At 40.2% G+C, this 16,000-nt stretch overlaps 1 protein-coding gene across 12 annotated transcripts in view; it reads left to right on the plus strand.

Moving 5' to 3' along the window:
* Nucleotides 1-13,586, plus strand: part of LOC119498203 (adhesion G protein-coupled receptor L2-like) — a 95,985-nt gene extending 82,399 nt beyond the window's left edge. For 4 of the 12 annotated variants that reach the window (XM_037786799.1, XM_037786801.1, XM_037786800.1 and 1 more), the window contains 6 exons: nucleotides 2,629-2,720; nucleotides 4,073-4,241; nucleotides 5,237-5,365; nucleotides 6,714-6,810; nucleotides 7,882-8,007; nucleotides 11,540-13,586. In XM_037786799.1, the coding sequence (XP_037642727.1) occupies nucleotides 2,629-2,720; nucleotides 4,073-4,241; nucleotides 5,237-5,365; nucleotides 6,714-6,810; nucleotides 7,882-8,007; nucleotides 11,540-12,411 (1,485 nt within the window). In that variant the 3' untranslated portion in view covers nucleotides 12,412-13,586. Of the gene's footprint in view, nucleotides 1-2,628; nucleotides 2,721-4,072; nucleotides 4,242-5,236; nucleotides 5,366-6,713; nucleotides 6,811-7,881; nucleotides 8,008-10,916; nucleotides 10,971-11,539 lie in introns of all 12 variants that reach the window. The other 8 variants (XM_037786803.1, XM_037786805.1, XM_037786804.1 and 5 more) reach the window with 5 other exon arrangements.
* The last annotated feature ends 2,414 nt before the right edge of the window (nucleotides 13,587-16,000 follow it).

The raw sequence follows: 16,000 nt of genomic DNA on the forward strand, positions 1-16,000 counted from the left end.
TGCCTCCCTGCCTGTCCGTCCGTCTGTCTGTCTCATCGGATCTGTGTCATCACTTGCGGCTGTGTTAAATGCATCTCCAGCCACTCGACTCATGCGGACGTAAATCGGCCCCAGTGGCTGGGAGACAAAACTCGGCATTACTCTAAGCTGTGATCTAAAAGCCTCTTTCTGTCTTCTTAGCCACTCCTTTTTCTTCCATCTTTTCCCCTGCTGTTGTTGGTTTCCATCTGCTTTCCATTCACACTCTTTGTTTCCATTTAAAGCCTTGTTGTGTTTCAGACAGCATCCATATGGGGTAGTAATGAGGAACCGTTTTGCTTATTTGTGAATGAAGAATTGAAGATGAAGTGTTTGATAAACTGAGGCTACATGGAGCTCATTACACTTTGTTGTCTTGCCAACTCATACTGTTTAGTCGTTTATTTTCCTTCATGTGCGGTCGATTGGCTTTCAAAATGCACACTCAAAGCAGATAGAAGTTTTTAATAACGTAAAAATCCGTACATATACTTGTTTTTCATTGAATATTTACAGAAATTAATTTCAAAGGTTTAGAATGGTATCGTGCCAAATTGAAGCACACCTCCTCCCTTTCCCTCGGTGGCGACGGGCCCTCCAGTGCTTAGAGAGTCATCCTGAAAGCATGGAAACCTCCCTGGATGTATGGCTTGAATCACTTAAATGTTTTTCCTGGCTTCAGAAAGAATTCTTTCTAAAATATGGCACTGAGCTCCGTTCTTTCCTCTCTGTATTCTTCTGGAGCTTTTGTCCACGGCACATCAGGTCTGTTTGGACTCCATCAGATATACATCCGTGTATTCGATGAGGATTTGCACTTTGGGATTGACTATAACGTCAAACAAGACAAGAAGATTTCAACACAGCTTATGTTGAAGGCCAGAGCTGTGTGAAGTAGACCCAAGAAGTTTAGCTCTCACTGTTGTTTTTCTCTTTATGATCTGCACCGAGGCATTCATCTTTATATTCCTCCCAGTAAAGTATGCTGGTGTTGACGCTCACTATAGAGCCAAAATTGCAGTTTTATTCTTTCATTTATCCTTTATTTAATCAGGAGAGTCCCACTGAGATTAAGACTCTCTTCTCCAAGGGCGACCAGGCCAAGACAGGCAGCAGCATAAATAAAAACACATATTTACAGACAGAAAACACAAATGGAGACAAAAATGAAAAGGAAATAAAAATCAAGCGAGGGGACTCACATTTCAGAAGAGAAATTTAAAAGAGTCAGTTTCGTAACCAGGTAAATCTAAAAACATTGACATCTTAAGGAATCTGCCTCTTCAAATTTTTCTGCAGCATACTCCACTCCAAAAAAAAAAAAAATAACGGCCACAAGTCACTTTTTTACATTAAAAGAAAATCGTATTATTACTTAACTTATTTAGAAAATAAAAACCCAGTTTTAGCCTCAACTTTTTCGCCAGGTGCTAAACACATGTTGAATAAAAGTGAGGGAGTCATCAATCAAAATACCCAGATATTTACAAGAATTAACAACCTCTACTTCCCTCAAGAGTGCCTATTCCTAGAGTCGGTAAACAACATAAGTTTGGTCTTATCTGCAAGAACAAGTTTCAGTTGAAGTGAAGTATTTTGATCAACATTAAAAGCATGTTGCAAATATTCATTGGCCTGCACAAGAGTTGATGGACAGCAGAATAAATCAACATACAAATTTAAATTAGCATTTGACCCAGTTTAACCAATACTTTAAGTCAATGTGAAACATAACTATAGGTGGTAGCAATCAATGGTGGAATGTAACCAAGTACATTTACAAAAGTGCATTCATACCACTTTAAACTTCTACGTCCATACATTTCAGTTACATTTTTTTACTTCAATACGGTTATTTGACAGATCACAAATGAAGAACACATGAAGAGTTTGTAGAATATGATCCTTTGTTATTGATTGAGCTACCCAACATGATATACTAGTAGAGCCAAAACAATTAGGTGATTGACAGAAAATCAATTAACAGCTATTTTGATAATAGATTGTAAATTTTTCATGCAAAAAATACTGACATTTCATGGTTCCTGATCTGACTTATTTGCTGCATTTCCTTTCAATTATTTTAATAATGAATTTAAAATATATATATATGAGGTTTGAACTATTTGTTGGACAAAAGAAGCATTAATTGTGATTCTCAATATTCGGAATCTTAAACAAATCAGATTAGTCGAGAAACTTATCCATAATGAAAGTAATCATCGGTTGCTGCCTTAAATAACATTGAAAATGATCTCCACCTCAACTATCTACGACAGTAAAATATTTTTACTCATTTATAATCTAATGATATAATATGTAATAGTATGACAGTCACACAAGACGTTTTTATACATTCATTATTTCTGTTTTATTTCTTTTAATACTTTAAGTACATTTTCCTAATTATGCTTGAATACTTTTACTACTAAAGTCGCATTTTAAATGCAGGACTTTTACATGTAATGGAGTATTTATTCAGTGTGATATTAGTACTTTTACATAAGTACCTTTACTTACTGAGTACTTCCTCCTCCTGTTGTCAGCAACAGGAACTGGATGCCTTTCTAAGTGCAGTCTGTTAACCCTGATACGCGTCTGTTTTGACAGGTCAATGTCATCTTCCTGGTGGTGACGATGTTCAAGATGGTGAAGCACTCCACCTCCATGAAACCAGACTCGTCCAGACTGGGGGGTATCAGGTGAGGGGTGTCACTCTGGGAGATTAGGTGGCCACACTGAGGTTTGCTTGCTCTGAGACCGTGTGTGTGTGTTTGAGTGTGTGTGTGTGTGTGTGTGTGTGTGTTGAGTGGGAGGTAATATGCACCATTACTGCTTTTGCCTCCCTCCTGGAATTCCGAAAGCCGCATCTGACCAACACATTTATTTGATTTCCTCTTCTCGTAAACCCGACTGGACCAATATTTTTTTCCCTTTCAGATTTTATTTTCGCTCCGTATAGACGGAGCCGATTTAGTTCATTTTATGATTTCACTATTTGCACTACGCAGGGTTATATTGCTTTTTTTATTTCTTCATAACTACATTTCTGACCTTTTGGTATCTTTTCGCTCCCATGCTGGCATAGTTTACAGGCCTCCTTGGAAGACGGATTCAACCCTCATCCCTTATAGATTTAAAGATGGTGAAAACGGAAAGAAAAGCCCCCTCCCCCATCTTTCCGCTTCAAGTGGGCTGCATTTGCTCGATAAAAAGACAGGTCCCTGTCCATTTCTGTGCCTGGATTCTTGTTCAACAATGTGTTTGAGGGCAGGCCAACATATGTTATGTGGGCGCTTGATTTTTTAGGCAGCGGATTTTGGTCCAAAAAAAAGGCATTGAATTGGCTTTCAGTTTTGTTTTTAGAGGACAGAAAGCCCACATTTGTGGATGCTAGATTTCACACATCATCTTAAAAAGTCAAGACTCATTAACTGTCATTAATTAGGGTCCACCTCAAATCCGCTATGTAATTAGTTTCTGTGTCAAATGTGGTAAGCGAAATAATTGGTTGCACTTTGATTATTCAGACCAAACAAACACATTCTTGTTTAAAAAGCACCAAAAACTGGACAGCAAGCCTAATCAGCGATCAGTCTAATTTTTCTGTGGATCCTCTCGGTGACATGTTGTTGTGCCATTTCTTCCCTCCTCACCGTATCTCTCTCGGCGTGGCTCGCTTCTCTCTTGAGTATCGATAACGAATAGCCGTCGTCATTGAAACTGACTGAAAAGTTATCATATTTCCTCTAGGCTTTCCTGGAAGCCGCCAAGGAGAAACCTGCTGTGTTTGCATACTCTTTAGCCAACAACTCCAAGGAAGACCAAGGAAATATCTTTTGACTCAGTGTCAAATACCGAATGCACATTCATTCCAAAACTTTGTATCAGCATTTATACACCATGCCGCCGCTAGTGCAAAAGCAAAATAGCTTCTGCTTTTTTTTTTTAACAAGCTGCTGTCCATGAGGAGCAGAGAAACGTCAAAACAAGAAAAATCTATTGCAACTTTGCGGTTTCACTCGTTAATATCTCTCTGCTTTCTCTTCCGCAGGTCGTGGGTGTTGGGAGCATTTGTGTTGCTTTGTCTGTTGGGGCTCACGTGGTCCTTTGGCTTGTTCTTCCTCAATGAATCGTCCATTGTGATGGCTTACCTCTTCACCATCTTCAACACTCTGCAAGGGATGTTCATCTTCATCTTCCACTGCCTCCTCCAGAAAAAGGTACGATTTCATCCTCCGTCGCTCTCCTGAAATTAAGATAAGATAATCCTTTATTAGTCCCACAGCGGGGAAATTAGCATTTAAGTTTGATTTAAATTATTAGTGGTTAGTTAAATGACTAGTCGAGCAACAGATTTTAAATTAAGAATTTATCAACAATAAGTTGTTTATAAAGCAAAAAAAAAATATATATATATATATATCTTTTTCCGGCTTCTTAAATGTAAGGATTTTTTTTAATCTGTTTTATAAGTCTGCAAATTTAATATTCTTTGGATTTTGGACTAAAAATCAAATTGAAGGTATGACCTGAGAAATTATGTCATTTTTCACTATTTTCTCAAATTTTATTGACTAAATAGATAATGAATTAATGAAAAAATTATGATTAATCCATCGTATAATGGAGCAGATTAATCCATTACTCAATCGAAAGAAAATTATTCAGCAACTATTTTTCATAATCAATCATTTAAGCCACTTTTTAAGCAAAAATGCTTCTCATGTGAGGATTTTTTGCATTTCTGTGTCTTATAGTAAATTCAATTAAAGCTTCAGTAGGCAACAATTTTTTGGCATCATTGGGCAAAAATTCAATTGAGAAAATAGTCTGTAGATTAATTGGTAATGAAAATTATCATTAGTTGCAGCCTTACTGTCATAAAATTCAAACATGGTACTGCCTATTTCTTTCCTAATCCATTTAATCCTTGCACTGCAGGTGTGGATCTGCACATATTTATATTGTGACATTTTTTAAGTGTACATGTGGCATTTCCTGATATTTTATACATTCTCACTTTGCAGCACTTACATCACAGTGCATTGTCAACATGTTATCCCAGTGTTTGTTATCCCTGCTGTCCATACAGATATGGCATTTAAACTGCTGTCAGCTGGATGGCATTTGATAAAGATTTAGGATTTGCATCTCTCGTGGGGGTTGTGTCGCTGTCTGTGTGCTCAGTCTGCCGTGATCTTTTGTTCCTCTGCAGGTCCGCAAAGAGTACAGCAAATGTTTCCGTCAGTCCCAGTGCTGCGGCGCGCTGCCGTCTGAGGGCCCCCACAGTGCCGCCAAGACCGCCACGTCTCGATCCACCGCCCGCTACTCATCTGCAACACAGGTACGTGTACACCACTGGAAATCATATATATTTAGGTTTAGGATTTAGAAAAAAAACGTGTGAATGCGTTTGTATTTATATTAACTACAGTTATATGAGTGGAATCAGTTGAAAACACAAAAGTAAAATATAAAAACTAAGTATTTTTTTTCTTTTTTTTAAAGTGTGGTAATATTCTTTAGTTTTTAATTGTCAACAAATCCCATGAAAAGGCCAAAACCAACAATAACCTGATCCTACTAACTAGTTGTCTGGGTAAGCTACACCTGATATACTGCAGCTTCTTCCTCTCAACATTATTGTTCAGAAACTCGTAAAAACGCATCAATGAGCCACATTGTTACTGCACTGGGTGACATGTTCCTTCATTATGATGAACATGGGCACTGTAGTTTACATTGAGTCGATTACACATATACAAAATTGGTGTTGGAAATACTCACTTAAGTGTATATCAGTTCACAGCTGAAAATAAATGCACCATTTACTCCTGCACCATTTACTCCTGCTTTATTAATGTTTGTTACAAACTACAGTGCCCAGATGTGTCAGGAAATAAAAAAAAAAATGAAAGTCAATATTTGTGACCCGTTTTTAAAGATTTGTTTAAGGAATAAACGGCCTTGTTGCTGAGAGCCACACAGAGGCTGGGGAAGTTGGACAGTATTGAGAAATGGACTAACACATTGTTGGTTTTGGTCTTTGCACAGGATTTGTTGACAATAAGAAATGTGAAATTGTAAAGCGAAAGAAATTCAAAGACATTCTTGATTCTTTCACACAAATACACAGTTAAACATTTCAATAGAAATTTCAGTACAGTATTTTATGTCTCAGGCTTCACTGTGTAACGTTAAGCTTTGCTATCAAGCTGTTAGACAGCATTAATGTATTTAAACCTTTCTTTTTATACCTGTTACCTTGACCCTATTTGAAAAGAAAGAAACAGAGAAAATTAAAAAAAAGATGAGATAAATGCTGTTGGATAGGTCACATAGATCTCTAATCTCTTCTATTGTGACTTTGTGAGATCTATCCTAAGGAATTTGTTGGCGGCTTCTGCTCATACTATCTTGAGAAAAGAGAGCTGCTCTGTGCCGATCTCTCAAATTACAAGCTGTAAGAATCTTGGAGTATCCATTTTTCGTATCGGTTGGATCAATAGCACATGCGGGGCTTTGTTTCACAGTAGCATGTCCGTGTCATCAAGCAGGGGGTTAGTTGAATCTTGTATACAAGTGTAGCGTCACAAAACCCACGTAGCCGCTCAACCCTCAGCGCCAGAAGCCTCGAATAACAGCGGCACCATGTCGAGTCCTGATCAATGGCTGCTTTTCTCTCTACCCAGAGCCGCATACGGCGGATGTGGAACGACACTGTGAGGAAGCAGTCGGAGTCCTCCTTCATCTCAGGAGACATAAACAGCACCTCCACACTCAACCAGGGTAAGCAAGCGTTTCTTCCACCGCCACCAGACGAGACACATGCGCCATTCTCTTTGTGATGAGTTCACAGTAAACACTTCAATGGATGCAGCTTATATTGCTCTGTGGCAAGCTTGGAAAAGAGGAAGATTTAATGTTGCATTTCTCTTAGTGTTAAGCAATAAAACAAAAATAAAAAACAGCGTTTAAATGCTGCCTGTGTACCAAAGTTCACAGCATTTTTCCTGCACTTTCCTGATCGGTGGGATCACGTTAAAGGCGAGGAACAGAAACTGAAGAGGTGTGATATTTAGTTTGGCATAAAAATATTACTGATGAGGACTTGAGTTCAAATCCCAGCAACTCTGACTGTGCAGCAGCCTCCTTAACTCATCCTCACCCGTGAGTGATTGTCAGGATGAAGGTAGAGGTGCAGTAGATAAGCTAAGTCAGGCTGAGGTCAGTGCAGGTTTTGGGAGTGTTCGCGGCGTCTTATGCTGCAGACATTTGGCTGTAGTTATGAATTTGTTTCATTTTTTTTCTTTTAAACACACATGCCAGCGCAAAAGTTTCTCAGCGATCCGATCCAAATGACTGAGAATAGTTATTACATTCTTGAGGATTTACACAAGCATGCTCAGGATGATAGGGATACTGTATTATTCATGGCAGGCCACTTAGACTATGTTGTGTCTAGTGTCTCGACTGGATGCGTTTGTTTGGATGGATTTGTTTCACATAAACACTGGAGTTGATTGTGTTGCTGCGCGTTGGTCAACACTCGTCGTGATAATAATGTTTGTCAGTTACATCAGCTTAGTTTAGATAATGTCTCGCTCCGACCAACATTTCTATGGCTGCTTTGTGTCCATAATAGAAGGCAGACGGCCCGTAGGTCATAAATCTTTTGCGGTGTCAGATTTTGGACAGCGAATGTCAGTGTTTGTTTATGTTGACAGCTACCCAGCGCACCACCGCAGACCATGAAGTACAGTACCTCGAGCACTTTTTCCTCAACTGTTTTTCCCTTCTCTCTCTCTCTCTCTCTCTCTCTCTCTCTCGCTCTCTCTCTCTCTCTTCCTGTTATTTCAGGGATGACTGGCAACTACCTCCTAACTAACCCTCTCCTCCGAACCCACGACACTAACCCTTATAACAACCTCCTGGCAGAAACGGTGGTGTGCAACACCCCCTCTCCACCGGCCTTTCACTCCCCAGGTGCACATCCAACCTCCGCTTTTATTCTTACATTGATTTGTATGTGTGTGTGTGTGTGTGTGTGTGTGTGTGTGTGCGTGTGTGTGTGTGTGTGTTTGTTTTAAGGCAAAAGTTTGACAGTTTGGAAAATACACTTATTTGTTTTCTGGGAGAGAGTAAGATGAGACGGTCGATCAATACAACACTGACTCATGTCAGTCTGTTAAATACAAGGCTTCAGCCAGCAGACAGTAAGCTTAGCTTAGCATAAAGACTGGAAACAAGGGGAAACTGCTAGCCTGGCTTTGTCCAAAGGGAACAAAATCTGCCTAATAGCATCTCTAAAGCTCAATAACTAACAAATTATATATATTTGTTTAATGCATACAAAAACGAGAATTCTACGTTTTACGAAGGGGGGGGACTATTTCTTGGCTCTGAGCAGTTGCTAGGCAACCAATGGAGACTCAAAGATGTTACTGGTCACGGTCGAGAAATAGTCCAGAACATAATCCCCTGTAAAAAAGCAAATTATCGTTTTTAAAGAAACAAGATTTAACGGGTTTATTAGTGGCCAGGCTAGCTGTTCCCACCTGTTTCCAGTCTTTGTGCTAAGCTAAGCTAACCAGCAGCTGGCTTTCGTGACAGTATTAATCTAATTTTACGCGCTCCTTTAAGTGTGTTTGATTTATTAAAGACCTCGAGGTTGTGGCTCTGACACAGCATGCATTAAAAACATTGAGAATAATTACTCCAGATTCACCGTTTCCTCTTCTTCATTCACACCTCTTCTGTATTTCCAGTCGTTGTTATCTAACGAGTTTCTCTCCTTCACAGAAGGAGAGAAACTCACATCAATGCTATCTTATCTCTTCTACTGCGCAGTCAAATGGGAATTCCTCTCTGTTGAATTATGAGCTTCACACGTTGGTCTGGATTGTTTATCCTTTCACCCCCTTTAATCCATAGCTGATATCTTTACATCATGTTTAGATTGTATTCAGTTTACTTCCAATTAGATCGATTTAAATCATGTCAGTGTTTATGGTGACCTAGTTCCTCGCTGGCAGAGCAAAAGAAACCCAATCAAAGAAGAAGGAAAAAAAACAGAAGCTCATGACGCAATGCGGGCAGAGTCATAGCCCTCAGATATTCCCAGGCATTTGATGATAAAAGAGAATATACAAGAACGGCAGTATGGCAAAAGTGTGTAAGGATATGCGGGAATGTACAGCTTTAGCCCGCTGCGTCATCACCGTCTTTTTTTGTGCTGCAAGCTCGCTTACAGCACAATGAGAGCACTTCACACTTACAGATAATGAAGTAGGGTTGGAACTAAACAATGTCTGCAAAGAAAATCAAAGACAATTTTTGTTTTTTTCCGTCTGTGAGTTCAGCAGCAGGCGAGGAGCTCAGATGCAGAAGTCAGTGTATGTGTTCAGACAGCTTGTGCTTTATTGCCCTAAAATGTTTACCTGCTTAATCATTGTAGTAATTACATGTTAACATTGGGAGCACCAGAGACAGATAAAAATATTTAATTAGCACGTAATCCTGAATGTCAGTATAAATTAACACCTCCTTTACCTGTAGAAACACTTCTCCTCCTCGTGAGGCGAACCGCTGCACTGCAGCTGCGTTCATACTCAGGAGCAACAACAGTGACAAACAGGGAAAAAAAAGATTTAACATATGGAAAACTAGTTTGAGGATGGCAGGCAACAGCATGACACACAAATGTCAAAACCTGGTGTGAAGATCACCAACCAAGTATGAAATACGCGCCGAGAGACTGTCAAGTTTAACATAAGCTTTTTCAAAAATGTCGCCTGCTATAGTCATTACATTTAGCTCCTGGAGAAGGATGAGAGTGTCTTCTATTATAAGTGTATTAATACTAAGTAATGCTCTGCAGATGTTCATCCGATGCAGTAAAATCGGTAAGGAGAACATCTTGGATGAATCTCTGCTGGAACGGTTCCCAGAGTGCAGCTGTCGCCGTGTCCAGTTGAATTCTGTTCACATCATTTCCTCCCTTTCCCGGTAGACACTACCTGTCTACAATAAAACCACTGCTTGTGCATGAACAAATGCAAATTTGGAAGTAGGGTCTATTCAGAGAGGTGTCTAATAATCTTCCACCCCCCCCTTTTTTTTTTTTGTCCTTTTGCTCTTTGCGCTCTATTCACTCTTTTTAGAAACGTCTTTGATGTTGTTTTTAGAGCTTTTCTTCTTCAGGTTGCTATCATGCTTTTTCCTGACACGTTCATTTGAAACCGAAGACTACAGATTCCCCGTGTTTTTTTGCTCTCCCTGTGACGACCTCCCCTCACCCTGTAAAATGTCAGCCTTTCACTTACAGGCTCACAGTGTACCCAGTAAATAAAATGCTCATATCAAATCAAACTACCTCCCTTCGCTGTCATCCTGCTACTTGAGTTTAGTCATCGGGCTGCACAAAATTAGAGTACTCCACTCTCTCTGTGTGCGTGTGTGTGTGTGTGTGTGTTGGTCACATAAAATTGATGTACTCTTCAAAAAGGGAAAAACAGTGTGGCATTCAGAGAGAAATATTAGGAAATGTTCCTCCTTCTATTGTAGGTTTTTTTTAAAAAGACTGTGTGCTTGCTGCTGAAACCCTTTCACCTGCTGAGTCCAGGATTCAGTTGTCCTTGATTTGTCCTTTAGCTCTCTCAAACTGTTAAAACACATAATTTCGCTGTCGTTCTCCTCTATCTACCTACAACAATTTGAGCAAAAGCATCACATGGGCTTAAAAATTAAAGTTAATGCCAAGGATACAAAGAGTTGGATGGACTGAATCCAGGCTGGATGTTACGAGCTTTTTCCACTTTGGTCTTATTTCAGTGATTTTGTTGTTTCTGCTGCAATTGAAAAAAAGCATCTGTTTTACTTTTTTTGCACATCAGCTGTTCTTAGGCCAGATAGCCTGAGCAGACACACTTGATGTGAGTGTTGGCAAAGTGAGTCATTGCACCGTGCCTGTCTGTCGTGGTGTGTGGGGGCTGTTGCTGTGCTTGTGGGGCTCCGGTGCAGAGAGGTGGCTGGCCATCTGTGTTCGACATTACTCTTTTGTCTTGCCTTCTTTTTAACAGGTGGAATGTTTTATTCATTGTTATTGTCACAACACCTCCTCATCAACTCTTTTCTTTTTTCTTGCTTTTTGTATGCTGTTGTGTTGTTACCCGGTCATCAGCTACTTCATAGCGTGTTGCTGTACTCTATTTTTTAAGTTTGAAGTCATCTTCTGTTCTCATTTCTCCAATATTGTTCAGGATAATCTCTTAGATTGGCTTTAATGATATTCAGCCATAATGAGGATGGACATGGTGGGGAGCTGATTGGGTTCTCCTTTGAATTTAAAAACTTTCTGTATTTGCATAAAATTAAAATTAACCCAGAGATCAAAGAGCACAAGAGTGAAGTGTCCTGAGCAGTATCTAGTTGTATGTGGATGGTGTAGTGGACACTGTTATGTTCTACACAAAAGGCCAAAAATCATCTCACGTGCTCTGTTTGCCTTTCGTTGCAGGACAGCACTCTCTGAGCAACAGCAGGGACATCAGTGCCATGGACACCCTCCCCCTCAATGGCAATTTCAACAACAGCTACTCCCTGCGAGACGACGACTATGAGACCGTTGGCGTTCGAGCCCCGGGTGACCTGGGGGGCCTTCACCTGGATGATGCTGCCTTTGAGAAGATGATCATATCTGAGATTGTCCACAACAACCTAAGGCCCCGCGGGGCCCCCAAAGGTCGCGACGCCCCGAGGGAGCAGGACAGAGCCTTGCCTCCGCAGACCAGAGTGACAGTGGACCGAGGTGGGGGTGGGGGTGGGAGCGGCAGCGAGGATGACGCCATCGTGGCGGATCACGCCGAGGCCTCATCCCCCCAGAGAGGAAGTGGAAGAGGAGGCCACGCCACCCTGGAGCTGCTCCTGCACCCACACCACAAGGAGGCGCTGGAGGCCCCCCTCCTGCCCCAGAGGACTCACTCCCTGCTCTACAGCGCCCAGAAGGCCCCCAGGCGCCTGGAGGGGCAGGGCGGCCACGGCTCTGAGACTGTAACCGCAGTGGAGGACACGGGCTCCCATTCACCCAACAATAATAATAGAGACTCCCTTTACACCAGCATGCCGAACTTGAGAGACTCACCCTCGCCCTCAGCTTCAACGTACCCCCCGGAGGAGGAGGAGGAGCTCTCCTCCTCACCACGAAGCGAGAGCGAGGACGCGTATCATAAAAGCATGCCCGAGCTCGGCGACGCGCCACAGCCCCTGTCCTACTACCACATAAACCGAGGCACCAGCGACGGATGCATCATCCCACCCAACAATGAAGACTGCGCACAGGAAGGAGAGGCGCCCACCGACGGACAAATGCAGCTCATTACCAGCCTCTGAGTCGGCCCTCTTTGTTTGCACAGGTTTTAACAGATGGCTGCTTTCGGTTGATGTCAAGAGAGCCGGCAAGTCTGCCTCTGCACTCCACATGCCCTTCCTGTTAGGAGAGGAAGTGAAATGTTGTTGGGTGGGAAAAGGAATGAAGAAATGACTTTTGCACACAGATTAACACACAAAACACGTCCATCTGAGGCTAGACAAATGTGGACTGAGAAAGCTCTGCTGTTGGACTAAAGAGGTGCAGAGAATAACACACACAGGCCGCCGCGTCAGAGATAAGTCTGGCATTTCTGTTGTACTGTACTGTCGAAGAATAAGGGATAAAAAAATACTCCAAGCAAAGAACTATGAAACTCCTGACATACTCTTGGGGGACTTTGCAGAACCAGGGTCTTTTTAGTCATGAAGTACAGAACTAGAACTAGTGTGGCTCCACTACACAGTCAGGACTGTAAAGTTAAGAAACCACTAATTCAGACTCAGGCCTTATATTTTCTCTATTGCACATTTAACTGTTGTCAAAGTAACAGCTAAAGAAAATATATTTTGCTGTACCACTAGTGTAAAAAGTCAAAAAAAGAAAAAGAAAGAAAAAAAAAAAAAGCGAAACGGCAACCATTCAGTAGTTATGCCCTTTCAATGTTAATACGATTCTTCAGACAAGGTTAATACAAATGGTGGAAATGTGCTTTTTCCTCTCACACTTGACTCGTTGTATTATGTTTGAATATGAAAAAAAAAAAAAAGTTTCGAGGGATATCAGTCCATATGAAATCATGCTCACGTCTCTGCTTGTGAAGTGCTTTTGCTTTCATGAATGATGAGTTTTTGCCAGTAGTATATTTGTTAACACCGGGCCATGCACAGATTTGGAGTGAATTGGAAACTTGTGTAATTTATTTTACTTGAAAGAAATTGTCAGGTTTAAAGACTTATGTTCACGTCAATGCAATATTGCAGTTTTTGCGGACATATTTCATCCTTTGACACTAATTAATTTATTAACTGAACTATTCAGAAAAAAAAGGAAAAAAGAACATGGTTGGAAAAGTGTGAAAAGTTGTTGCAGCACTGATTAGGTTCATTTTTATTTCTTTTGTAAGAGCCCATCATCAGCTGATATTTAATTCAACTCCTGTTTGATATCAAATAAATGTGAAATTTTTTTCTTGTTCTCCGATGTCTGGCTGCTTATTCATGTTTTACACGCATTTTAAATGCTATAGTCCATGCATGTAGGAGATATTCTATATTTTTGTTATTGTCAACAAATCCCATGAAAAGAGCAAAACTAACAATATCTGGAACATTCAGCCCCAAACCCACTCCTTCCTGATGAAGGCGTCTTTAAAAAACGGTCACAAATATACAATATACTTTTCTTTTAAGTGAAATAATTTCTTTAGGCAGCAGAGCACTGAATAATTGAACCTGCTGACTGCAGACTGTTTTTGGCATCATTAGGCAAAAATTTCATAATAAACTTTCAGCATTTTATAATTCAAGTGTTCTGAGTGAAAACTAGACTTCTGCATCTCCTCATGGCTTGTTTTCTTTAAAAAATCTAGCCTGTGACGGGAGACTTTGACCAATCAGAGGTCATTTCAGAGAGAGAGAGAGAGAGCGTTCCTATTGGCTGTTCATTCAACAGAGGCAGCTGTAAATCCCTCGCTAACTCCGATCAAACGGTCAAACTATGCAGCGCTGATCAAATATGAATTAATATTAATATATATCTATTACTGTAATGCTAATTTGTCACCTCAAATGTTTTCAGAAACTTCTCGTAGCATATTGTTTAGCTGTAAAATGACAAAGTTTGCTCTGGCTGGTGGACGGTGCTTGATATTTCCACAACTGATCTCAACATGGCTGCCAGTTTTCTCATTTTACAGCTAAACAGTACACTACAAGATGATTCTAATAGGCATTACAATAACATAATATGAATTCATATTTGATCAGCGCTGCCTAGTTTGACCGTTTGATCGAAGTTTGTGAGTGATTGACAGCTGCTCAGAGACGGCAGGCTCCAGCTCGGCTCTGATTTGTTGTTTTCTTCCGGTCTGTGAAATCTTGCAGATGCCATTAGGAACACCGGAGGACACGGAGGAACATGATTTACTTCAGATTACCTGTCTCATGCACTACTGTCAGGATATAGAGCCTGTTTTATAAAAATAACTTTTTTTAATCACATTTGCTCCATTTCTACTCACTGCAGCTTTAATGGTTTTCTTGTGGACTATATTCAGCTACGGACTAATACACATTAAGGGTGCGCTAGCGAGGATTTACAGCAGCTGGACTAAAATAAAATAAAATCTAAATAAACTACAGTACCCATGTTAATTGCAATGAAGGAACGTGTTGCCATTGAATTGTCAAGCGTTTTTTTAATAGAAATGCGAGCAAATAAACTGGTCAGAAGGTGACGCTATAAGCTGTGCATGGTTATAATCTGCCAGTAAATAAGAGAAGAAGAAGAAGAAGAGGATGGAACCGGAAACAAAACATGTCGGCCATCTTCGGAGAGACAAATGGAGGAGAGGTCTTCAGGAATTTGTTTTAATTGAGCAAGTTTTAATTATTCTTTTATGTCAGTTAGTGTTGGCCATGTTTCATGGTGTCCGGAGACGAAGACAATTATTTGCATATTATGGAAATATCCCGAAAGATGCAGCTGATCATGTAAGTTAAATGCCTTCAAATTGTTGCCAAAATAAAATGCCCCTTTATCATTGCTTAAGCCAAGGCTTTCACATGTCACAATAGCTGTGTCAGTATGACAGAAGACGCTTGTGTTTCTCATTGAGAAAGACATAATAATAAAGTTATATATATATATTATTAAAGTTGGATATTCTCTACAGCTGATGAATGAACTCATGACATGCTAACACAGGTTTTAACAGACTGTTTCCAGGTTTCTCACTGTCACGGTTCACCTTTATACGCATTATATGCAACAGTAATGTAAAACAGGAAAATGAAGGCAAGGTAAGTTTATTTATATAGCACAATCAGTAACACGGCAATTCAAAGTGCTTAACATACATTTTTTTATGTAAATTGTTATTATTATTTAATCACGACTAATTGCATGATTCTCCATGATTAATCACGATTAATCACAAATTAATCTCACATTTTTTCATCTGTTCAAAATGTACCTTAAAGGGAGATTTGTCAAGTATTTAATACTCTTATTAACATGGCAGTGGGCAAATATGCTTGCTTTATGCAAATGTATGCATATATTTATTATTGAAATTCAATTAACAACACAAAACAATGACAAATATTGTGCAGAAACCCTCACAGGTACTTCATTTAGCATAAAATAATATGCTCAAATCATAACATGGCAAACTGCAGCCCCACAGGCAACGACAGCTGTCAGTGTGTCAGTGTGCTGACTTGACTATGACTTGCATATAAACTGCATGTGATTATCATAAAGTGGGCATGTCTGTAAAGGGGAGACTCGTGGGTACCCATAGAACCCATTTTCATTCACATATCTTGAGGTCAGAGGTCAAGGGACCCCTTTGAAAATGGCCATGACAGTTTTTCCTCTGCAAAGTTT

The sequence above is a fragment of the Sebastes umbrosus genome, chromosome 12, assembly GCF_015220745.1.
Source record: "Sebastes umbrosus isolate fSebUmb1 chromosome 12, fSebUmb1.pri, whole genome shotgun sequence".
Taxonomy (NCBI): Eukaryota; Metazoa; Chordata; class Actinopteri; order Perciformes; family Sebastidae; genus Sebastes; species Sebastes umbrosus.